This window comes from Hetaerina americana, unplaced genomic scaffold (genome assembly GCF_022747635.1).
Source record: "Hetaerina americana unplaced genomic scaffold, ioHetAmer1.1.p SCAF_1, whole genome shotgun sequence".
In the NCBI taxonomy this organism is placed as follows: Eukaryota; Metazoa; Arthropoda; class Insecta; order Odonata; family Calopterygidae; genus Hetaerina; species Hetaerina americana.
The window spans coordinates 43517770-43544844 of NW_027286069.1; the positions used below are offsets into that span (position 1 = coordinate 43517770).

A 27075-nucleotide genomic window follows, 5' to 3' on the forward strand; every position below is an offset into this window, starting at 1 on the left:
AGAATATTACCAGGAAGAAAAGGAAAAAAGAGATTAGGAAAAAATAAGTAAAGATAACGATACGGTGATAGTGGGTAGACGGCCAGTTGAAAAGCAACCTAGTTCAAAAGAAATATGCACATTTAAAAAATATCAAAACTGTGGGTTGAAATATGGAGAATTTAGTAATAACAAATAAACAAACAACACGGGATTGACTGTCTGGTTTACTCAGTGAAAATATTAAACCAGTCTACGAACTAGCAAACTGCTGGTAACTTACACAACGCCCACGGGTGTGACTAGGGCGCAGACATAATGGTTTCCTGAGAATTTCCGATCCTAAAGCATTATTAACTGTGCCAATAAGTCTTCGGCGGGGCTGCACTTGATAACCGAATGGCCAAAACAACAGCTCGCGGCGAACGGGTGGAAACCCAAGGAGGGTGAGATATTACCAAAATACGAAACAAATAATCAGCAATAGAACGATACTGAGAAATTGGATGCCCGTCTTCCCTTTGTCCCGTGGGAAGATACAGTGGGGAGTGGGGTGATGGGGGTAGAGAGTACGATCAGGGGAAGTAGAGTGGTGGAGAGGGAAGGAATAGACGAGGGAAGGACCGGGAGGGAAGGACTGAAGGGAGGCGAAGGGTTGTTGGGAGTTTGGAAGGCGAGGGGTTCGGAGGAACCGGGAGAGAGGAGGCATTCAAAGGTCACGCGCTGCGGCTGCCTCCCGCAGTGGCGCTGAGGTAAACCTCTCCCCCCTCACTCACTCACTCTCCTGCCTCCTTCAGTCACCCTCCCCATCCTCCTCCGGTTCCCTTCTCCTTATTTCCCATTCCCTCCCCTACTCCCTTCGGTGCCCTTCAGGTTCCCACACTCCTCCACCTCCACTCCCACCCTGACACCTTCCTGCCGTACGGCCACGCCGAGAGGACGGTGACCCCATTCGCATTCGCCCACAGTCCAGCGCAGCGCCCGTGGTTCCCGCGCTTCGTGCGGCAGGTGAATTTGGAGGTGGTGGGTGGGTGGGAGAGGCCGGGGAGGGAGGGGGGTCAGGGATGGAGGAGCCCGGGATATGGCGATTACTATACCACACACACTCACTCACAACAAATCGTAGCCCTCACCTTCCTAACCTCTCATTACTCTTTTCCTTTAGCGCGAAACACGAAAGCCACGTTGCAGAGTAGTAGGACCGTGCACGTTTCCTGGAGGGTAAAAGGGATTTCCATTTCATTATATATATATATATATGCATATATATATATATATGTTTATACATATTATATATATATATATATATATATATATATATATACACACAATTCAAACAAGTAATCCCGCTGTAATGCGAACAAATATTCATTCACATGGAAATAGATACAAGGAAAAGGGGTAGGAACACTTATAAAGGACAAATACAGGAGAGGTGGGGAAGGTGGAATCTAGCAGAGCACAAGCCGAAATATTTCCTTGACCGGGACTTGAATACCGGATCTTTCCCATTGCCGGGCGGATGCTCTAACTACTTGAGCTATCGAGGAAACGTAATTTACACTGAGATTTGCGGGTTTTTCATGCAACCAAGTGCCCTTTCGTCCTTTATGTATGTTCCTATCTCTTTTTGTTATATGCATGTATGTATGTATATATGTATATATAGATATATATATATATATATATATATATATATATATATATATATATATATGTATATATATATATATATATAAACCATAAACACAGTAATCAACCCTATAGTCGGTTTGGCAGGTTATGGTAGAGTTCACCCAGTACTAAGAACAACGACGAATGAAATCAACACATCAGGATAAGGGGGGCAATTCTTTTCCCTGTGCCTGCTATACAACATACTATTAAAAGTCTGCTCGTCGTGCATTTAGTAATGACGAGTTTCCTACAGATAAACCGAAATATCGCCCCCAGTAGTCGACCTGTACGCAAGGAAAAAGAGAAATAATACAATAACTGAGGAATACCAGTGCGTGACTGTGCATATTTTTGTGTCCCATATATTCCCTACGCACTAATACGCAGTCGCACAAGTGGTGGTTTTGTGTGTGCGTGTGTGTGACTAATTTTGTAAATTTTTGTCCGTCCTTTTTGAGAGGGAAAGGGCAGCGGGTTTGGTTCGCTATAGAACATAGCGATAAAGAACGAAAAGTAATGCTGCAGGGGACGAAAAAAGAAATCCGGTGATGGGGAAACTGAGTTGGATTTGGACCTCTTGGAACAAGCATATGTCGTGTAGGTCACTGGTTTCCCATGCTCGTGCGTCCGAACATTTTGTTGAAATTGGCCGCGCGCGCATGGGGAAAGTGGTTAAGGGAGAGGAAGAGCAGAGAGACCTTTGCTTTTGTGCGGAAAGAACTGCGGAGAATTCTTAACAAATACTCTCAGATAGTTCTTTTTTTGCTTTCCTGGAATTTATTACCATCGCCCAAATATATGCATGCATGTTAAATCCATCGTGAAATTTGCGGGTCCATTTTAACCGCGACATAAAGGGAGACCACAGCAACAAATAGTAGTGCCCTTAAGTCTGTGTGAAGGATGGAGAACGGGAAAAAGTTGGGACACTAACTCTTGTCCATTTTTAATGGTTGAATTTCGCCTGTTTTTTTAATAATTTATAAACGATGCCGCCAATTTTTATTTTATATTGCATACCACCAGACGAATATAATATATTTTCCTCTCTATTAATTTTAGCGCCTCATTTTAGATGAATGAATCCTTGGCCCTCAAGTGGCTGAAAGGCAGAGAACCGTGAACCAAAATACTGCAATGGAATTTGACGGAATTCAAATTCATTATACAGGCATATTATCTAGTGGTTTCTGTTGAATAATTAGTCGAGAAGATTAATTGTGTCACGTCATTAGATAAAACATCGCCAATCCTTCGAAACTTTAGTTTTTTAGTCAATAAAACTTATTTGCATTGAGATCCTACACCCTGCGGCCATTTATGGCGACTAAATTGAAGGCAGCAAATAAGACTTGCCAAGATATTACTCTCCTTTTGGTCCTTTTTTTACTTTCAATTAATAAAAGGCTCCTGGGATGTATAATAGTTATAAAACTGATTGTGGTTCAACCTAATCTGGAGGAGTCACAGCTAAAACCCAAGCACTAAATGCTAAAAAAGGGTGAATAAGTGCAATTAAAAATATGTGTTTCATCTTTCCTGTAAAATAACAACTACCAATTATCTGAGTGACTAAGGAATTTTAGTATCGATTAATAACTTTTCTGTTCCCGGCACCTGATTTGTTGGTAGTTTTAATTTATTAAACGGACGATGAAGGAGGTAGATTAAGATTTGTTATTAAATGTGATATTATTCATTCTTCATGACTATTATACGTAACACAACTGATATTAAAAATTATGTATATATATATATATATATATATATATATATATATATATATATATATATATATGCAGAGGAAATGATTAAAGAGGCATGGGAAGAACTGGAAGTAGGAATGAAAGTGGGCGGGGAATTCGTAAAATCAGTGACCAAGCTTTAGTTTGTCAGTCAGCCGAGGGGTTGCAAGCATTGCTGAGTGAATTGGAAATTCAGTGCGACAGGTATGGGATGAAAATCAATATTAATAAAACAAAGGTTATGCGATTTTTTAGAAAGAAAAAGGCTAAGCTAAACATTAAAATAGGAGGGCAAAAACTAGAGCAGATAGAACAGTTTACGTATCTCGGAAGTGTTTTGGACCAACACGGTCAAAGTAGTGGGGACGTAAGGAGAAGAATTGCCCTAGGCAAAGAGGCTTTCACAAGGAGGATGGAGTTGATGAGAGGGACTTTGAGTAAGAACATCAAGAAAAGACTCGTAAAAACTTTAATATGGGGCGTAGCTATTTACGGCGCGGATACGTGGTCATTGAAGCAGAAGGATAGACGTAGACTGGAGGCTTTTGAAATGTGGGTGTGGAGAAGAATGGAGAAGGTGAAATGGACAGAGAAAAAAAACAAATGAGGAAGTACTTGGTATGGTGGGCGAGGACAGGGGTTTGTTGGGAGAAATCCTATGGAGGCAGGAAAAGTGGATGAAGGAGGTATTGACCGTCAGTTGGATGTTGAAGACTGTGACAGAGGGGAGAATGTTAGGCAAACGAGGAAAGGGAAGCAACAGGATAGGGATGTTGGACGGGATGAAGGGAGGTAGAAAGTACTCAGAGATGAAGAGGGACCTGATGAAGAGTAGGATGTTGTGTTTTACTAGGAGTCACAAATTATTTAATTAGTAACTATGTCCATCCAAAAACCTACCTTAACCGGTAGATTACCTAATAATATATATATATATATATATATATATATATATATATATGTATGTATATGTATATATGTATATAGGTATATATATATGTATATATATATGTGTGTGTGTATATATATATATATATATATATATAATATATATATATATATATATATATATATATATATATATACATGTTTATCTTCGAAATGGAACGCTCTTCGGCGACGCACAAATATATAAAAACACAGATGTAGATTTTTAAACCATAGAAACACAAAAAAGGGCAAGTCTGAAGACGACGGCTAAGCCGTCGTCTTCAGATTGGCGTTCTCGAGGAAGAGCGGATAGGACATGTGCGGGGGAGAGGTGAGGGAAGGAGAGGTGAGGGACCAATAGGAAATGAACATGGGGGTGGGAGGGGATATGTAGGCAGCTATATGATGCATTCAGTGGGCTTGGTTCAGCCCGGGTGGTTTAAATGACTGGGTCACCCAGATATGCGCCATCTCGCGGGTTCTCACCTCTATTATCTATTATACTAGCAGATTTGGGAAGAGTTTCAATCACCGAAACGGAGAAGCAGTCATTAAAAGATTGGTTGTGGGAAGCAGTGGGAGTAGGGATGGGATAATTAAGGAAGGTGGGGGATTTAGTGGAATATCGTAGGTTATTCATGCGGAGGGAAAGGGTGGTCGTGCATTCGCCCACGTAGAAGGCAGGGCAGAAGTTACAGGATAGGCGATATATAATATGTTTTGAGGTGCAGGTGACGATTGGTTTGGAGTTGGTACTAAGTGAGGGGGAGGGTCTTAGAAGATGGCAGCATTTACAGCGTGGGCGGTTGCATGGTGCGGATAGGGGCGGGGGAGAGACGGGGGTGTTCGCAGTTGGTTTTGTTGACTTGAACATGCCTCGCAAGTTTGACGGGCGATTAAACGAAGCATAGGGACAATGTTGGAATAAAAGTGATGTGGACTGAGTGTTATTGATAATTGGGAAGAGGTCACGGATTAAATGTTTAATTTTGTGAGTTCTGGGGAAGAAAGTGGTGATAATATTAGGGCATTTTGGGCGGTTTTCCATGCTTCGACATTAGTCTACTGGACCGCCCCGCAGGATTTTTGGAGGAATAGTTAACTGATCTATAATTAGTGGAAAATAGAATAGTGTGGCCAATAATGAATATTCCCAGAATCAGAATAAATTATGGAAGCTTTGGAAATGTACATATTAGTGAATACGATGAACACATTTTCACATACAACGATCACGTGCAATATGAATTCCTAAAATTCCGAATAATAGATAATAGACCAGTTGGTTATTCACATGTGAGACTTAAGCATTCTTTATTCCGATCGGGTTTGAATGACAGAGAAGAAAACAATTTTTCATTTGACATTACCCTATTGCCTTTATTTTTAAATCACTACGCATGTATGTTTCTCAAAGCCTCCAATAAAACACACGAGATGGTTTAAGCTGTATCACCACTGGGCCACGGCAAGAAGAAAAATAAAGGTTATGCAAATACAATAAACCTGGATAACGGCCAATGTTGAGAACAATCAGTAATCAACGGTTTCATCTACGGACGTGAAGTCCCTCCATTCGGCTAATTCCACGGGAAACGATGGGTGCAACTTGAGATGAACCGAGTCCTAGAGCGGCATAATGATTATGAGGGAAAGGATCTCCCTACCCCCTCTCCTCTCTTTCACATGCATTGCACTCTTTGTATGAGGCGAGCTCTGAAGTCTCTTTGCTCTCTAGTGAAAAGGATAGCAGTTTCACGATGCTTCAACCTTAATAGAAATTTTATCCAAAGAGCATTCGCGAAATCTGCTTTGAGGACGCTTGTAAATTTTTGGCCTCTTGGTACGTATAGGTTGAATATAAGTTATGGTTTAAGACCCCAAAATGAAATTTAGATAAAAAATAAAACTGAGTATTTAGACATAATTATAAGAGTCATTTAAAGGGGACGGTACTATGCATAAATTACGCTCTTCCAACCATAGCCTCCTTGCTTATAAATACGAACTCGTACAATATAGTTCTTATACACAGAAAAATACTTCAAGAGATGCTACTTCAATTTCTTGGCACCACCATCATTTTCACGCCCTCTCGCGATATCCACATAACTATTTAGAACATTTGATCCTCCGATTTCAGGACTATTCCGGTGCTCCTAAACCTTAATTTCTTTTCTGCATCTCTGCATCAACACGGCGGCAGCCGTTGCATCATTATTGATAGACTTGTGACTCTATAATTGCGAATCCACTTAGCTTACATTAAATAGGGATAGAGAATGACAGAAAATAAAGGAGGGATAAATGGAAAGACAGATTTTGCAGAAATTCAGGTGCAAATAGAGTGAAAGTATTTTTTAAAATAATCATTCAATTGAATATTTTGACTTAAAACCCGTTCACACGATACAATTAATATTTGGCACGGAAAATCGAACGAGATGTTTTAAATACAGCCAATGTTGGCATACGATCCAATTCCCAATATTAGAATCATGCCTTTGAGAGGAGCTTATACGGTCAAAGAGCCTTCGATGAGAATAGTTATCACTTAATTCTACCAGCCTGGGGCAAGTATCAGTCAATAATCAAATTTATTCCTGTAAAGATCTCCAAACATATATAAAAGAAATGTAATTCACATCAAGTGATAAGTATGGAAAATAAACGATAACTCCTAAGAAGGTTATCATTGACATAATGATTCATTCAATGAATGGCTCCATGCTTGTTGAACGAGCTTGAGCTATAACTTTTTTAATTTCATTCAATGGCATAAGAAATCAAGGACTCTTCGATCTAGGTTCTGAACTATAATTTGAATAGGAACTGAATCAGCAAATTGCTTGATAATTATTTCAAATGGTGTAGAAGTATAGTTATCTATAATTTAAAATGGTACCTGATTCTTAAATATGGAACGAAAGTTTACAAAAGCAAAACCATTTTTTTACCAGATCAAGAATGTTCCATTTAACCATCAATTTCGGTGATAGTGGTTTTGTATTCGGTTACAACTAGTTTAACTAATCATTCATTGAAAAAATAAAAAGAAACAATTCTGACCGGAATATTTTTAACAAGGTCACAGAAAGTGATATTAAACCAAATTTTTTCAGGTTTTGATGAAAGGTTCAATCAATATTTTTTAAACAAACTCTCCATAACACTCAAAAACCACAAAAAATACGCCAATACGCCAAGGATGCCAATATGGTCAATATGGCTTCATTTCGACCGATTTTAATTAATATTTTAAATAAAAATTGTGTAGCATCTAGGTGTAAGCCTTGCATGCATTGTTTAATATAACTATATTTTAAAATCTGATAAAGTGGACCTTTTGGTGATCTCTTTATATTTGTGGTTCAATATTTGAAGCATCTCGGATCTTATATACCAAGATCGCACAGTAAAATAATTAACTTAGAGAACATGATTTTTGGAATTGGACGAAATATTTGGATAATTGGAGAAAGAAAAGACTTCGCGTTGATTAACCGCATGATAGCATATAAAAAATCAATTTTCAAAAGAGGAAAGCTGACTGCCAAATAGCGTGACACGATGACACGAGAAACAACTTGCGTTCCTACTAACTCACTGTTCTGGTGTGTAAAATCGGAAAAAGAATGATTTGATCCGCAGGAATTCCAAAAGGTTACGCGAGATACATTTCCTAAAATAAGAGATAAATTCGACGAATATAATTCTTACATATTCACGCACATTATTAAAAAAATACCATAACCAATGGCCTTACACTTGCGATGCCGTTGGCAAGCTCTTTATCTCCTCCAAATTTATTTCATTCGAATGTCGTTTGCGTTGGCTTTTCTAGGTCTCTTCCAAGAAAGGGACAAAAATGTGAGGGGCTCTCCTATTGTACAGCACTAAATTCCTTCCCCTCGAATTTCTTGGTCGTTTCGAACACAACCAAAAGTCTTTTGTAGGAGGCAATGCAGAGAGAGCCACCGCAAGATTCTTATCGCGTCTGCGTCCATTTTCCTGTACGAGAGGACAAAAAGGGCTCGGAAAGTTTCAAGACGTGCTTATTTTCTTCTTTTTGTAGGGATTTTCGGGTCATGTGTAATGCAAGAAACGTATTCAATAGTTCTTATGCCTCCTTTTATTGACGATTCCCGTTATGAAATTGTTGTTTAGGAAATAATTAGTCGTGTGGGCTTATACATAAGTGCTACGCTCTCGGTGAGCTGTGAGTTTTTAATAAGCACCACGATTCAATGACGGATAAAAAGTTATCTTATTTAGATACAAAGATAAAAATTGATGTAATAACTTTGGCTTACCCACTTCCATTACAATATTTATTTTGAATACATCCCTCTACCAATAATTTTAAATTTGGATCCTTTGCGTGATTTATCTTTTATGAGATTCATTTATGTCAAAAATAAGAAAAGGATTTTCTACAACACTTATTTTACATGTCGTAACTTCATGTCGTTGAGATGATAATTTATTTATAGCTTGCTTATCTGAAATACTTAAATTAAATAATTGTAGGTAAATATTTTACAAAATTTCCTTTAGAGTGCAGATTCGTTTGTTTTTGCTCGGTTATTATTATAATTATGACAATATGTGACTGTAATTGTGGGTTAATTTTAATAAATTTATTTACCGTTTATGAATGAGTCATTTATGTACAATCGAAAAATTGTCAATCTTGTTATAAATATATCGTATATCTTGTTCGTCTTTCTGTTGAGTTTATGCAACTGCTTCGAACTCCATATATGTATGTTATCCCCCGAAATCATTTACATCACTTTTTTAAAAAAATGCTTCTCAGTCCAGCATTCTCAGGAGATTTACGGAGCAATAAAGAATGTATACCAATCTTTGACCGGCATCAAATGCGTACTTTTGGCGTGTCTATGCTTAAAAAAAATCCTTATCAAAATTAATCACAGTTCCACGCAAGGAATCTTTGCCACCATTGAATTGTACAGCTTGGAAAAGAGTCAAAACATGTTTACGGAATGCATCCGTTATTCATCCAGAGAATGATAGATTGAGTAGAAACAGTGCGGGAAAAGAAAAAAAATTCCACCGGACTAAGTCATAAATTACATCCTCCCATTCATTGTTATTCAGACACATGTAGAGACTTGAGAATCCCTTCCCTCAAAAATGCGTCAGTCACTCCCCGAATGGTATAGTTTTCCATTGTTATCGATTATAGCCCGAGGATTTTCCTCATTGGAGTAGGAAAAATGGCTACAGGCGCCTCGTGTCTCAGACGGCTTCGGTTACTGGAGCACATAACGCGCTGAAGAGGATGGCCGACGCCGTCTCAAGTGGTGAGCGGATGTGAACTCGAGCGATAAACGATGGACCCAAGAGACGAAAGACGAATTTGTCGGCGTAGAAAACGATCCCGGAGGAAGATAAATTTACATGCGTGCAAGGCATGCGATCAGAACCTCATGAAAATAACAAGGGGGCCTCGAAGAGCTGAACTTCTCTCGTTCATCGACATTGTCATGCCCCTTGCTTTATCACTGCGTTGGAGGAGAGATATAGATAGATATTACTAGAACGGGTGCTTGATGCGCATGATTGTCGACCGTTGCAGACGGAGCCGCTCCGTCGCGTGGTCCAAGTTTCAAGGCTCCCAGGAATCACGCTCCTTGAAATGCAGTAGTTGAATATACGGTAGCGTTTTGTGACATCAAAATACGAGGGTCATCCGGAAAGTAGTACCCGTTCGTGAAATAAAGACACAAAAGTAAATATTAACAAACATAAAAAATTTTATTTGAAAGAGGATACTTTAAACTACTTCTCAACATAATCTCCAAGCAAATTAAGGCATTTGTCATAACGTGTGACAAGTTTCTGTATTCCTGCTGCATAGTCCTTCGCCGCCAGCTCATTGAGATACGCGAGGGACCCATCTTGCACAAATTTTTGCATAATGCAGATGGTGTTTAACAATTTCATGAACAATTGTTCGAGAAACATTGGGAAAATGCTCACAGATGTCATCAATTGTGACGCGCCGATCGTTCCTCACGAATTCGTCAACTGAGCTCACCAGTTGGTCTGTAATGACAGACGGTCTCCCCGAACGCTCATCGTCGTGTGTGTTCCCCCTCCCCATGTTGAAGTTGCGACACCACCGCCGAACAGACGACTCGTCCATTACATTGTCTCCATACACCTCCTTTAATTGGCGATGAATATCACATGGGCGAACGTTTCTTGCATTGAGGAATTTAATCACTGCCCTCACTTCACAACTGGCGGCGTTCTCAATTTTTTTAAACATTGTAAACAATCACAGAAACAACACAGGCAATGCTAGCGTCACGCAACTTGGCTCAGAGAAGGCAGACAAGCCACTGAAGCTATCTGACCTCGTCCAGCGGCTACTCGCGTCGTCAGCACTTCATGCGGCACGAACGGGTACTACTTTCCGGATGACCCTCGTGTGTATGTATATATATATATATATATATATATAGAGAGAGGATACTCACATATGTTGTTTTGACGTGACGACGGCCGCGCCGTCGAAACGTCAAAACAACATACTATATATATATATATATGTGTGTGTGTGTGGGTGGGTCGCGGTAGTCCAGTGGGTAGAGCGTTGGACTGCTGACCGAAGGGTCTCGGGTTCGATTCCCGGGGAAGGCACTCTGGGCACCTGCAGCTCCACCCAAGCTGAAGTGATTTTTCGGTTACCAGGTCTTCCTGGGAAACCATAACCGGCACAGGGAAAGGAACTGGCCCCCCTAATCTGATGTGTGAATTTTCACACGCCGTATAGGGCTTAGTACTGCGTGGTCTCTACCATCACCTACTAAACCGACCCTCGGGTTGATTACTGTGTTTATGGTTTATATATATATATATATATATATATATATATATATATATATATATATATATATATATATATATATATATATATGCTATATATATATATATATATATGATGTTATGGATATTGCCGGTAGCTAAAATTCCTTAATCTCTTCCTAATTTTGATTTCAATGGAAACAACCTAGAGAAATGGAAAATTTGGAAAAGATGCGTCATCTCCCTTAAAGTGCCACTTTTAGCTGAATTTACTGAAATCCTTTTTTTTGGGAGGTAGCTAGGCATGCCATGTAGAATTTACAATGTAAATGAGATATGATTGCGGATTTAAAAAATGTGACTCTAAGCTAGCTCTTCTGACGATTCCAGATTCTATCCAACCGTCCAATAACGAGGTATCGCGTTCCGGCGACGGATGGCGTGGCCTCAGGAGGGAAGATGGCGGCCGAAGAAGAGAGCGCCCTCGAACCCCAGTGGCGAGATAGTGAGTTCATCACTGAATGCCTGTTCTGGCACAATGCCTTCCGGCACCGGCATGCCGCACCCCCGCTCTCCATATCCACCCAGGTGAGCACAAGGCGAGGGGTGATGGGCCAATTAACGAAAAAGCATTCTAAAATGGATCCAAATGGCTTCAGAGATTCAGAAAAAATAAATAAAGCTTCTTATACAAAAATGCAATTGTTGCTGGCTTACTCATATATTGCTTCATTTATGATGCTAATTGATACAAAGCCACATAAAGATATGATAAATGGCTCACAACGTGCAGCACCCCAAGTATACAACAGGTATTTGCTCTTTCATATACGTGTGGACGCTAATTGTAAATATGAACCACTTAGATGCTGAATTGATTGTAGCTTTTTAAAATTCGCTCGCCATTCCTTTATATTTACAAATTAATTATTAAAAATTAATGAGCAAAAAGACGATATTAAACCTAATATTAATTAATTTTTGCAATTATTATTTCACGTAGGTAGGCCAAATGAGAGTTGTGCTCACATAGGTTTTTTAAACAAAGAAAATCCATCTTATAATAGAACAAGTATTGGCAATTGATTCTTATTAAGGTTCTTAACAATTTGAATTGCTGCTATCAATAAATTTGACTTTATTTGCAATCCTAAATCTTAATAAGTTGTGCCAAGGAAGAAAAAGAATGATGCGGTGAGAATAGCATTGCCTTAATATGGTAACTCCATCAAGGAATTAGAATTGAAATGTTTCGTTCCAAATCGTGCCCATAGAAGCATCACACGAACGCGGATGAGGGCGATGGATATAATCGAATGGTGTAAATGCATTGTTTTCTCTTCTGATCCCACAGCTATGCTCACATGCGCAGTCCTGGGCCAACCACCTCGCTCACACCAATTCCTTCCATTACAAAGAGGGCGAAAGGAGTCTGGGCCAAAATCTTTTTTGCAGGAACACCCACACGCTGCAGAGTGATGTCGCTGGTAAGCTTTTTTATCTCCCTCCCCTTTCTACTCAACTCCTCGGTCATGCGTTTTGAGATCACTCCCTTAAATAGAACCCATCTTCATTCCTCTCTTCACAAATCCTTTATTTTGCCCTTTAGGAGTAATGGTTATCACTTTTAATTCATACCTAACCATTCCCTAGACTCTAAACCAAATATAACGGTTCGAAAGCAAATTTGGTTATATATAATTTAGACTTCCTTCACCCCCTTGCACACACACACACAAGGAAAAGACAAAGAGGTTATCATAAAACTTCTTGTACTCACAAGGGTCTCACAATAAAACGCATCTGCTGATATTAATTCATCCTTTTTGATTTATTATTACAGCTTTCAGCATTAAATTCCCAAGCGTCCTGTCGCTACGGCTTTCGGTAAACGTGTGTGTGTCCTTCCTAAACATTCCTTAAATATTCATTACGTCATTTACATCTTAACTAAGAAGATAAGTAATATATGTATATATATATATATATATATATATATATATATATATATATATATATAGTATACACTATCGCACGTACATGCAGATGAAGTTCAGCATGGTAAAGGAAACCAATCCTCTCCAAACCCTTCAAAGCAATGCACCCCGCTGATTGAACTGTCTCCCAACGAATAATCAAAAAGAAGGAATTGCGGCGGGAGCGAGAGCACTATTGCATCCCGACCCCTCTGGAATTGATGATCTATTAAAATTTATACCCGGACACCTGTCAACCTGACTCCATATGTGACATGCCCCTCGTTCTTCGATCTTCCATTCCCTCTCCCCCCTCATTCCCTTAATCCTCCCTTGCCTCCGTCTAACTTGTTTATCTCTTTCGAGTTTTTAGCTCCTCCCCTTTCCTTCACCCTCTTCTTTTAGCGCACTACCCCTCCCTCAATTTCCCCGCCGCACCGCTACGCGGCCAAGTGGTTGTAAAGCCAGCTGTCGCGTGTTCGGCTCACATCTCCAGCCTCGACACGAGCGGAAAGAAAGAAATAGTGAGGAGGTACCGCAATAATTTTTTCTTTGAAAATTTTACTCATTTAGGATTTATATCTCTATATCTCCACCGTTCATTTTGTGAAGAAATATAAACGTAACTTCTCCTCCAGTAATTCTGGTAAAAAGTTTTCTTCTTCTCAATTTTTTAGGCTTGGTTAACGTCGAGACGAAGCTGGTGATTTTATTTCCCTCATGGGAAAAACTAATTCATGAAAAATTTCTCTCTTTGTTAACTATAGAACTTCTTGGCTTTTAGTCGTCCACTTATAAAATTTAATGACTGATTATTAATGCAAGGGCACGGAAAATTATTTGACCAGTCACATGAAATATTTCTCAAGATTGAAGCAATTCTGCTATTTTGCCAGCTTTCATTAAAGATAAAAGGGACGACAGAGAGGAAATTAGGATAAGGATATTAGAGAGCAGTAAAGGTGATTGCAAACAAAAGTTATTAATTCTGAAATAAAATTCTGGTGAAAAGAAATCGGTCTTAAATTCAAACTCATTGGCGCTGATCACAAATAATAATTGGGTAGGAATAAAACTTCGGGATTACTTAAAAGCTACCATTGCCTCAGCTAAAATATAGAACGTTCTTATGCATAATTTGTAAGATACAACAAACTAATTTCCTTTATATTCACGACTGTTACATATATACGATAATTAATAATGAAGTTTGACGAGATGGAGACTTTCTATCCCATTTCCAAGATCAACATTGGCCTGTATATAGCCCCGTATATACTATATATAGATTCGAAACCTAGAGAGTTTCTTATCTTTTTTGTGTGTCTCACTAGTGCTAACTTCTATGCATATATATATATATATATATATATATATATATATATATATATATATATATATATAACATTTCTTCGAAATGGGCAGCTCTTCGGCGACGCAAAAATATATAAAAACACAGATGTAGATTTTTAAAACATAGAAACACAAAGAAAGGACCCTCACATGATGACTGCTTCTCCATTTTGGTGATTGAAACCCTTCCCAAATCTGCAAGTATCATTGAGAACCCGCGAGATGGCGCATATCTGGGTGTCCCAGTCTTTTGAACCCCTCAATCAAGCCCACTGAACGCATCTAATAGCTGCCTACATATCCCCTCCCACCCCTTGTTCATTTCCTATTGGTCCCTCACCTCTCCTTCCCTCACCTCTCCCACGCACATGTCCTCTCCGCTCTTCGCCGAGAACGTCATTCTGATGACGGCGGTCGTGCCGTCGAAACGTCAAAACTACATATGTGAGTGTCCTTTCTTTGTTTCTATGTTTAAAAAATCTACATCTGTGTTTATATATATATATATATATATATATATATATATATATATATATATATATATAAACACACACATATGCATATATATAAACACATACACACAGGCATGTATATATATATATATATAATATATATATATATATTATATATATACATATGTATATATATACACACATATATATATATATGTATATAAATATGTATGTATATATATATGTATATATATATATATATATATATATATATATATATATATATGCACACACACATACTTCATATGCAGATTATTTACATTAGATACTCACACATCTATCTCCAACTCGGGGAATGGTTTATTCCTGACAAGACCGGCCGTTTTGCTACAACAGCCTGTGATACCAAATGAATTATAATTCCCTTCTTACTGATAATTTCTTCCATAACAGCAATGAAACAGCTCCGTTCGAGTGAACCAACTTTGCATAGAGGTACGTAATAAGGTCGCAACCAACTTACTAATTGTCGTGACGTTCGCTGTTTGACTGTCTCGCTCGACATTATATATCTCGTTATCTGATCACAACTCCTTTTATTAGCTTAATTCACGAGTGCATTTAAGTAACAAATGTGTGCGGTCTCATTGATGTGCAATATACATATCTGATAAACCTGTGCGTGGCACTATATCACATTTAAAATCGGGTGCTGGAGAAGGCTGTAATACAGGGAGGGAAGTAGTAGCAACTTGATTAGCCCGACATCGAGGGAGATCAATCGCTTTGCATGCTGCTTACAATCACGTGCCCTCTACCTAACAAGTGACACGTTATGAAGTACACTTCAGACTCCATATATTTCTACAAGCTTTTACAATACAAGACACTGGTTTTGTAGCGTACAAGTACTAAGTGGGCTCCGATCCAATATACGATACATTGAGGATTGCTTAACAATTTTTTATTGATTTTCTCCATCATATATGTGACGAATACGTAAAATGCAAGATATATGAAAGTAAGCTATAACGGTTCATTCATTTATTTTTTACACTACATTAAGAAGCTGTGCGCTGGGATAAAAGGTTATACTTTTCCTCTTCCCAATCAAATTTGCATTTAATTTCCACCTTTTGATATCATAAAGAGATTTTCACGAGTTTACTTTATATTCCTTGGAAAAATGTAACATTTTTTTTAGATCTGATTGCTCGGTACAACTTAGAAGCTATTTTTAACGGAGGTACATTAGAAAACGTCAGTTGAAAATGTGTAATGAATTTCCAAAACATGTAACGACGACGTTCACAGATATGTGATTTACCTAAAGTGAATGCTTCAATTCAATTACCATACGGCTTAAAAATAGAAGTTAGTTTACTACCAATGCCAACTGTTCTTTGTAACCGGGTATCCTGCAGGTGCCTTGAATAATTTAATTAAAAATCCGTCCAAAACGGAAATAATTATTGCTCTTATTTAAGCTGATTCCGAGGAATATTTTATATTTGAAGTTTGTCTTTTTGGATTGTTTGAGCATGGGTTTATATATATATATATATATATATATATATATATATATATATATATATATATATATATATATATGTGTGTGTGTGTGTGTGTGTGTGTGTGTATATATATAGTTTTTATGGATTTTATGTCAATATATTTCATTATGTATGCATACACATATTATACATATAATTTTATTAGAATTGCCAACAAAATGAAATCGGTCAAATTTCAGAAAAAATGATCTAAATGAGTAATAAACGTATGGCTAAGTCAGGAATTCCAATTTAAAGCATTGATGTATTATTTCTTCTGTTCGGTCAAATATAGTATTGAAACCAATTGGGCAGTTTGGGATATATTCAGTGACTCTTTTTGATTCCGCTTTAATAGTAAAATAATGACAAACATATTTTTCAGATGCCACTATAAGAAGCCCAATTTTCATTATTTATGTCTCAAAATATTTTTAAAAAATTCTCAACAAAGTTTGGATTTCGGAAAAGTATGAGAATTAAACTAGAACTACGAGGGTCATCCGGAAAGTAGTACCCGTTCGTGCCGCATGAAGTGCTGACGACGCGAGTAGCCGCTGGACGAGGTCAGATAGCTTCAGTGGCTTGTCTGCCTTCTCTGAGCCAAGTTGCGTGACGCTAGCATTGCCTGTGTTGTTTCTGTGATTGTTTACAATGTTTAAAAAAATTGAGAACGCCGCCAGTTGTGAAGTGAGGGCAGTGATTAAATTCCTCAATGCAAGAAACGTTCGCCCATGTGATATTCATCGCCAATTAAAGGAGGTGTATGGAGACAATGTAATGGACGAGTCGTCTGTTCGGCGGTGGTGTCGCAACTTCAACATGGGGAGGGGGAACACACACGACGATGAGCGTTCGGGGAGACCGTCTGTCATTACAGACCAACTGGTGAGCTCAGTTGACGAATTCGTGAGGAACGTTCGGCGCGTCACAATTGATGACATCTGTGAGCATTTTCCCAATGTTTCTCGAACAATTGTTCATGAAATTGTTAAACACCATCTGCATTATGCAAAAATTTGTGCAAGATGGGTCCCTCGCGTATCTCAATGAGCTGGCGGCGAAGGACTATGCAGCAGGAATACAGAAACTTGTCACACGTTATGACAAATGCCTTAATTTGCTTGGAGATTATGTTGAGAAGTAGTTTAAAGTATCCTCTTTCAAATAAAATTTTTTATGTTTGTTAATATTTACTTTTGTGTCTTTATTTCACGAACGGGTACTACTTTCCGGATGACCCTCGTAGATACGAAGGCTGTTTTGTTGATTTTATTCCAGCATTGTATCAGTTCGGGCCTTTGAGAGTTAATACATGCTCACCTCGTTCGCAGCAGGGATGGAGGTTTACATTCGACGAGGAATATAATGCATAAAAGTTTTACTTTCATCTTGAAAAATCGTCAGCCGAGGTCTACGTAATGCTGGAAGAAGCTTATTGTTAGTCTGTCCTTTCTTAGATACCACTTCGAAGATAGTTGAAAATGTTTAAAGCGGGGGGGACAATCAATTACAAAGGAAAAAGGACCGAGAACTTAAGTGAGCGCTCGTGGGGATGTGAGAATTAGCATCTATTCTGCCATCGTGAGAGAATATCATCGGAAAAACCTATGAACACCATCGAAAAATATTTTTTTCATATCTTTACCCATACAATGATAAGGATAACATTTTCCATGAAACGTAGTTTTGAGTGGCGGGTTCCTAGACGAAAAAAGGACGTTTGCGGGAACATTCGCTCGCAGTTGTAGTTGATGTTACAGGATGATGAGAAGATTCTTTTGAAGATTTTACCACAAATAAAAAAATTGACAATATCATTTTTATTCTGAGAACACACATTAAAGTTGGTCTGCGTGATAATCTCCGGTATATCAAACGCAATGGTGGTTACTTCTGCTGGGAAAGTTTGGTGATTTCATTTTCCGATACCAAGGTAATGGCGTATCAGCATGTCATACCAACACATAAAACTCTAAATGAGGCATACAACAGGGATCACTGAAAATTGTCTAAGACCTTATCAATCACAAATTAATAGTATATGTGGCGCACCACGATAATATACGGCCGCAGATTTCAAATATTGTTGCTGAATATCTCGCGGAAATCAATGCGAAGTGATTCCATCATCCACAATTCCTACAACTAGCCATACGCGATTTTTTCCGCTCCTATAGGTTAACGCATCCTTCGTAAGAAGTGTTTTTAATCTTTATAAGCAGGCGTATGCGAACGGAATATGATTAGAATTTCAACGGCTGTCACAATAATGGGCTAATAGCAAATAAAATTGAACCATGTATGCATTTAAAAATAATCTAACAATATAAGAAGAGAACATTTTTGTCAAATCTTTACGAAACATTTTTTGCAGCATCTTTGAAAAATATAAAGGATATTGTAGTCCTATTTCCTGGATTAGCCGCTACTAAAATTTAAAGTAAATATAAAAAATACGACACAATATAATGTGATTAGTACTCATAATCATGGCAATTCTATACCTTTTGATTTTATCTCGTGGCTCCCTTACTAAAGAGCCTACAATGTTGCTCCTTATTCCCATGCTTAAAAAATGTTATATTTACTGTTATTATTGAAACAAAAATTTTTTCGTGTGTTTCATTCTTAAATCTGAGTGAAACACGCGAACATTTAACTAGACTTTTTGAAAATGAGATCTCTATTTCCCATAATTCATCGTAATTAGTGCTTGTATTAAATGCTATAACTGTTGTAATTAAATATCCAAAATATTGCAATTTGAATATAGTACGTAAATAAATAGACGCGCAAATAAACGTTTATGAGATCAATGTGAGGACACATGGTTGAAAATGTCATTTTTTCTTGGTAATTGGATAAATAGAATGCTGCTTTGTATATTACAGGTATTTCAGTATAATTTAAAAAAACCGCTAGATATTGCTGTCAATGAATGTATGAGTCATTAGAATATTACTACAATATTATAAAAATAGTAATAGTATGTCGAGTATAGTAGAGTATTTTACCGGCAACGGCAAGTTAGATCTAGGTAGATCTACTACCCAAATACTACTTTATTTCCAAGACTTATCGTGCAGGACACTAAATAAATGCTCCAAAGGGCGCATTACACTTAACCTCGCTTCAACTCCATACCAGCCTGGCCTCCAATCATTCGCTCTAATAAGACTATTGTTCTGCCTCTTCCTCACTTATCAAACATACATTTAAACGTAAAGAACTAAATTCGGTTTCAAAAGTAAGTTCACAATTGCATAAGTAAGATTTTACAGTGTTCATAAGTTCAGTTTATCAGACATAAAATGACCCTTGATAATAAGGCTTCCAAAATCGGTGACGAAATTTCAATACATCGATTGAGCATTTTTTTTTAAACTCAAGCGAAGGTAAATGATTTATAACTAAAACAATCTTGGTATTTTACGATTGCCGTAAAGAAACCACTCCTCTATTGTCTGCTACATCCTGCAATGTATGCATTTACCTCTTCCTGCCATACTATGCGGGTTGCATGTTAATTTAAAACAAGGGGTTAAATTCTTCGAATGATCGACGTGAATTGCTTCACTATATCCACTTTCGGCGCGTAATTTACGGTCATCTATTCAATCAAATGCAAGCACGAGTAGAAATAAATAAGACCTGAGTTGTCGAAAAAAACAAACTATTTGTAACTGTTACATTGAATCCTAACAAAATTCACAGGACAAGTCATTGTTAATCGCTGCCTCCAATTTGTCGCCCATTGAAAAAACGCCAACTTGTAAAAGGAATTACGAAAGATTGGCAAAGCTAAAAGGAGGGCAAAGGGCGAAACCATTTGTACTGGGGCAGTATCATGTGTGGTTCTTTTTCTTTCCTGGCTCGCTTCATCCCTCCAGCCTCACTTGAACCTTTCAATGCACCGCATCAGCCTCCCTCCGCAATATCCACGGCCTCTTTACGCTTTCACTGCACACCACGCCCTTGCCCCTTGTTCCACCGTACCCTCCCCAGCATCATCTTCCCCACTCCAAACAGTCCTTTGCCCCATTTCTCCCCAGTCTTTTTTTTTGCTTTGTCTCCTCTCGCGTCCATCCCGGAGGGAGATTAGCATACATTGGCGTGCACCCATACAAAATTACGACGGCACCGATGCATTCATTTTTCAGGATGTTACCAGGCCAGTTTTAGATCTGCAATACCTTTTTCTTCTTTTTTACCAGAGGTTTCATTTGGTTCAGTGATGCATGTCTCTGATTTTTAAATCGTCTTTTAGTGACCTTCCCCTGTGAGAGAAAACATCAGTGACTACCGAAATAATATAATGGAATCTCCGTGTGGAGGATTACGGGTAGAGTGAGTAGTAAATTATGCTTAAATCACATTGATGTGTTTGCAAATTTGCACGAATATATTCAGTGATTGATCAAATATACTCAATCCTATGTTATTAATCCCCTATTATTTTTTTAACGCTTCTTTCGGCCTTCAATTAAGTTTTCATTGAGCCAAATTTAATTTAATTAACCAATCCTCAATATAATATCACATATTCCATATCGAGCAAAAGACGTTTCTCAGTTTCTAGCGTCAGTAACTTTGACTGACTTCCTGATAGTATAATACGTCGCCAATCAACATTTAGGTATTGCAAAATAACAATAAATTTCTTAGAATATTAAAATTGTTTTGGAATAAGTTTCAGTGATGACAGAGACATATGATCTCAAATTCCTTGAGAAGGTAAAAGTTTACTTAAAACCTTTCACTTTTACTTCCGAATCTGGATGAAGTCATTATTTGCTTTCGCTTGACTTAAGTCGTTTACTTTTTTATTGCTGGACTATTACTTCTTTTTATTATTCTTTTTTAAAGAATTAATAATAATAAATAGAAATGTATTATGGTGTCAAAAAGATGGGGCATTAAAAATGCATCTCTTGGTGGTGGTACGTAAGCTTTAGAAAGGTTTCAAAGTCCAGTCTTCTCACAAAAATGAACCGTAATATGTATCATATTCTTGAAATGGACATCATTCTCTCATCAGTCTCTACTCATGTTTATTATTTCATTCTCTCTCTTTACATGTTGATATATTCAATTTTATTTTAGTAGTTACCAATTCATCCTTAAAAATCCTATTCAAGGAAAATTCGTATTCATTTATATTTTATTTGAAAAACCTATTAAGGGCTCAGAAATTGAGTTTATTTTTTTCCAGTGTCCGCGTCGACCCATTTAATCTTCTAAATGTATGTATCATTAAATGCATCTCTTTTCCTTTCCGGACGATCTTATTATTTTGCGGTGTTGACAAATATAGGACCATTTTCCACCATTTTCGATGGCGGAATGTAAAGAATCTCTTCTTCACGTTACCCTCTGTATTAGCAATTTTGTACGTTTTATGTATCTGTTTCTTTTTTCATGACAGGAATTTAAATAAATTAGGCTTTTTCTCAGGATGTTTTTTTGCTTTTCCATTATTTTCCTTAACTATTTAAGCCGATTTACATCATTAATGTGTCCCAGTATGGTTACAAATGGAAAGTTAAAACGATGAATGCACCCCATCGATTTCAAATCATTGTCATGAATTATCAGACTTTTCATCCTGCCACCTCTTTCCAGACATGAAGAAGCGAAAATCTTTTGTTTCTTAACACCGTCTCAAATACCCTCAATGCATTTTATTCAACTTCTTAAGTCCCCTCCCTAGCTCGCTCATGATCTTCCTCCTTCACCCTCTCATCAGCCCTCCTACTTCTCTTCCCTTTCATTCACACTTACACAACCCTATCGCTTCCCCTTTTCACCACCTCTCCATCACCAAAGACCTTATTCCACTCCATCACCCCACCTTCCCCAGAAGTCGCACTCCTCTCCGCGTCTCCTGAATTCAAGCCCTCCCTTCTTGCTTCAAATTTTGCCATTCCCTCTCTCCTAACCCTTGTCCCTATTTCTAGCTCCTTTCCCCTTATTTGAACAGATATCTATCCACGCCCGATCACGTGTGCTCCGCTCCACCCCAAACCTCGTCTCATTAACTCCGCCTCACACTCCTTGCCTATCAACGAGGTACCCCGTGAGCTGGTTAAGCGAGGGCTTTGAAGGGAACACACGTTTTGCTTTAAATTCTTCCCTTTAAAAAACAAAAAAGGTTACTGTTTATTTTAGACAAATAGTCAGCATTATTCCCTTACTTGAACAATACGATAAAGCCTACGATTGCAAAGCAACGAATAATGGTCAGCCGAGGTACAGCCATTGTAACTATTGAGACGTTACTATCACCATCTTTACTATATATATATATACACACGAGGGTCATCCGGAAAGTAGTACCCGTTCGTGCCGCACGAAGTGCTGACGACGCGAGTAGCCGCTGGACGAGGTCAGATAGCTTCAGTGGCTTGTCTGCCTTCTCTGAGCCAAGTTGCGTGACGCTAGCATTGCCTGTGTTGTTTCTGTGATTGTTTACAATGTTTAAAAAAATTGAGAACGCCGCCAGTTGTGAAGTGAGGGCAGTGATTAAATTCCTCAATGCAAGAAACGTTCGCCCATGTGATATTCATCGCCAATTAAAGGAGGTGTATGGAGACAATGTAATGGACGAGTCGTCTGTTCGGCGGTGGTGTCGCAACTTCAACATGGGGAGGGGGAACACACACGACGATGAGCGTTCGGGGAGACCGTCTGTCATTACAGACCAACTGGTGAGCTCAGTTGACGAATTCGTGAGGAACGATCGGCGCGTCACAATTGATGACATCTGTGAGCATTTTCCCAATGTTTCTCGAACAATTGTTCATGAAATTGTTAAACACCATCTGCATTATGCAAAAATTTGTGTAAGATGGGTCCCTCGCGTATCTCAATGAGCTGGCGGCGAAGGACTATGCAGCAGGAATACAGAAACTTGTCACACGTTATGACAAATGCCTTAATTTGCTTGGAGATTATGTTGAGAAGTAGTTTAAAGTATCCTCTTTCAAATAAATTTTTTTATGTTTGTTAATATTTACTTTTGTGTCTTTATTTCACGAACGGGTACTACTTTCCGGATGACCCTCGTGTGTGTATATATATATATATACTGTATATATATATACTGTGTGTATATATATACTGTATATATATATATATACAGTAAAGTATATATTTATATGTATACATCGTTCAATCAAAATTTGATAATTATTAATATTAGAATAAGGTACCTATGGTGTAATTTTCTGCCATGTCTTAACATATTATTTGAAATTTTTTCCTCCCTTGGTCGATATAATTACATTTAATCAATGCCCCGGTATTAGGTTTCCTTCAAAAAATGAAGGACAGCATGCATATCCGTATGTCACTCAGCCACACGGTATTTTAATGAAGCCATATTAATAATTGTTAAAATGTTTTATTCCAGTTTTGTGAAAACCATTTTTTCGCCATTGAAATATAATTTCCTAGCACGCAACAACCAGCTGCTCAACGTTCATGCATACTTGAAGAGCACTACCCCTCACCGACTTCAATACGGTCGCTTTTCACGCCCTCCCTTTCCAATTCATTTTCCTCTTGTCTTCCTACGTATCCACTTCACCCGTCTCTCTCTCTCTCTCCGCCATCTTTAACTCCGCGCATCCTTGCCCTCTCACTTGAGCAATCCACTCAAAACGGCATTCCCTCTGGCTGGTCCTCTCTTCCACCGCCCCGCATTCCTCTCGTCCCTTCCCTCGTTTTCCGTAACTTCTTCTACCTTACCTCTCCTCTTTCTACTTTTTGAACCGCTGTTTTCCCCCTCCCCTATTTGAAAAGAGGGCTATAACATTTTTTTCACGGAGCACGAACGAAATGCGAGTTATTTGTTTGAAATAAATCGAAATGAAGTGAACTGGTGAAATCACACACATCAAGGGGGATCGAGATAGTGCGGGGGCTAACGTACTGGCTTCCCACCCAGAGGGCCCGGGTTCAAATCCCGGCGGTGTTGAATATTTTTCAGAGGTATCTCGATCCCTACTTGAGGTGCTTTGTGGAGGGCACTTTGAGTGAGTACGCCGTCCGTCGGATGGGACGTTAAGCCGCGGACCCCTTGGCGCCTTTCGTAAAGAGTAGGCTAATGCCGACGCCGGGTTTCTCTCCACCCTTCATCCTTTCCTGTCCATCCCCTATGGCGCAAATGACCTCAGCTGTCGGTCGCCTCCCCTCAAAACTACTACTACTACTCGTTTCCAAGCAATGGTGATGTGTAAGATTAGTTTTATTCGTATCTTGATGCAAGTATATAAGGTATCATTCCTAGTGAAAGGATAAAACAATAACCATAAACACAGTTATCAACCTTAAGGTCGATTTGAAACGTGATGGTAGAAGTTATCTAATACTAAGGCCAACGGCGCATGACATCCATACTCCAGGGAAGGGGGGTCAGATCATTTACCTGTGCCACCTATGGTTTTGCCGAAAGTTGTAGTACCCGAAAAATTATGCATACAACTCGGGTAAAACTGAGGGTGCCTAGAGGCATGCACCCACGCAATCAACCCCGGGCTTTCCGGTCAGTAGTCCAATGCTCTGCCCCTGGACTACTACGTACCCCTATCCAAAATTGCCATCCAAAAAATTTAACAAAAATACCACGGCGATTGTGACTCTGCTGGAAACAATTTCGTATCAATGGTCATTTGCCTTTTGATGTAGCCTGTAGTACTAAGGAAAAAATTTGAATAAGTACGGAATTTAGGAAGTTATCAGTTTCTCTATTTCAAAGGGTAAAGAAATTTTGTTTTTTACAAGTTATATCATTTACTCAAAGAACTTCGAAACTTAACTATCGATCTCAAAATTTACAGTAAATTCAGTGGAAGCAGTTAAAGCACTAGTCTTCAAAGTCTTAAGTACAATTCACACTACCTGCAAGATTAACTCCTAGTTAGAGAATCCTATTATAAGAATCAATCAATATATGACAGTTTTTTCTTACATTTCAGTCGGCATCTTCAAGTCAAAAGTACATTTTCGTAATGGCAATAACTTAGAGTAATCTAAAAATCATTGAATAAACGTCGCAGCAGTACTGCGAGGAGGAAACCATTTACATTGATTAAATTGCTATCATTATGATTGTATCATAAAATGCGCTGAGGCATTCAACATTGGTAAACCTAACTTTAAGCAATTGGAATAATTTATATTACGAAAAAATATTTATATATAAGAGATGCTTTTAACTTTTTTTCGACGAACCATTTTAATACTGAAACAAGGAAACATTTATCATGTTAAATCCAGTCACCATTTTAGTTTGTTGCATTCTCCACAAGCGAAATGGCCACTTAGTTCCGCAAAGTAAACTTTGAAAAATTTGTAAATTGGACTTCAGTGAAATCCGTTAAAAAAGGAATTTCTTGCATATTAACCGGTTGAAGCTTTGGTTTGAATAACTTTCAAGGCTAAATTTATATTTGTGAGAGATGTCTGACTATAGAATATTTAATCAAATTCAAGTTTTTGGAAAATACCGATTTGCTGGTGAATCTATTTTTCTCACACTTGGTAAAAATTTTCCCTCCTAAAAAATGACTTATTACTAGCGGTAAACTGATTCAACTTTAAATTGCCTCTCTATATATTCGAACCTCAAAGCAATCGGGAATGGGAAACTGTCTCGACACTTTAGTAAAGCATGTATGCATCATTTAAGGGAGGAAAGGCAGAGAGTACATTCATCGATGCAATAAACCACCTTTCCACTAGACTCAGAAAATTTACACGCAAAGCAGACAATGTGGGCATTGTTTCTTGTTCGGCTACCTTTCTAGCTAATTGGTCGTAAAAAACATCTAATAACCTATGCTTACGAAAGGCCATCCTCAAACCAATTTTTAACAATATATTCTGATTTAGAACTTTTTTTAGTCATAAAGAAATGTATAAATATGCTGTGTAATTATTAAAACCTTTTGGATTAATATGAACTCTTTACCGAATTTTTTGACCGCATAGGGTGTGTAATCTATTTTACGCATCAGAGACTTAGTTTTCACTCGAGTGCCAATACAAGACAAAGAATTGGACCCAAAAATAAATATTTAATAGAAAACGTGCGATTTCAAATAGCATGGCTTTAATGCATAGATAAAGATGTTGTGGTGTCAAAACTTATCGAGTCATATGGTATTTTATGAGTTCTTATACATATTTACAATGCACCTCTGATAACACTGCGTTAAGACATAAAGTGGCTCTAATTTAATAACCGAAGCAGTGATATTATTTTTAGGATAACGTGCTGGCAGTGAATGGCTCAATTTAGGAGTGTCCTAGCGTTAAAAAGGAATAGAATTGACGTTAAATGACATCTTTGGGCACCTTTATACTTCTATTTGAGCCCCTTCGTGTTTTAAATAAATGTGGTGCTTTGAGTAACTAGATTGGGTCGGACCGGACCGGTTACTCATTGCGCAAAATATGAAATGTGGACGGGGTGAGAGTTCTGTATTCAGTATAGCCTCCAATATATGACCCAGAATTTCTCAGTCAATGCGGGGTGTGGACGGGAAGTTATTTCGCCTTCCGC

The 27075-nt window shown here is 38.2% G+C and overlaps 1 protein-coding gene across 1 annotated transcript in view; it reads left to right on the forward strand.

Moving 5' to 3' along the window:
- The first annotated feature begins 11630 nt into the window (after positions 1–11630).
- The window catches only part of LOC139701253 (uncharacterized), a 61352-nt gene continuing 45907 nt past the window's right edge, over positions 11631–27075 (forward strand). The window contains exons 1-2 of the mRNA XM_071599747.1: positions 11631–11759; positions 12526–12658. Coding sequence (XP_071455848.1) covers positions 11631–11759; positions 12526–12658 — 262 coding nt within the window. The remainder of the gene's footprint in view (positions 11760–12525; positions 12659–27075) is intronic.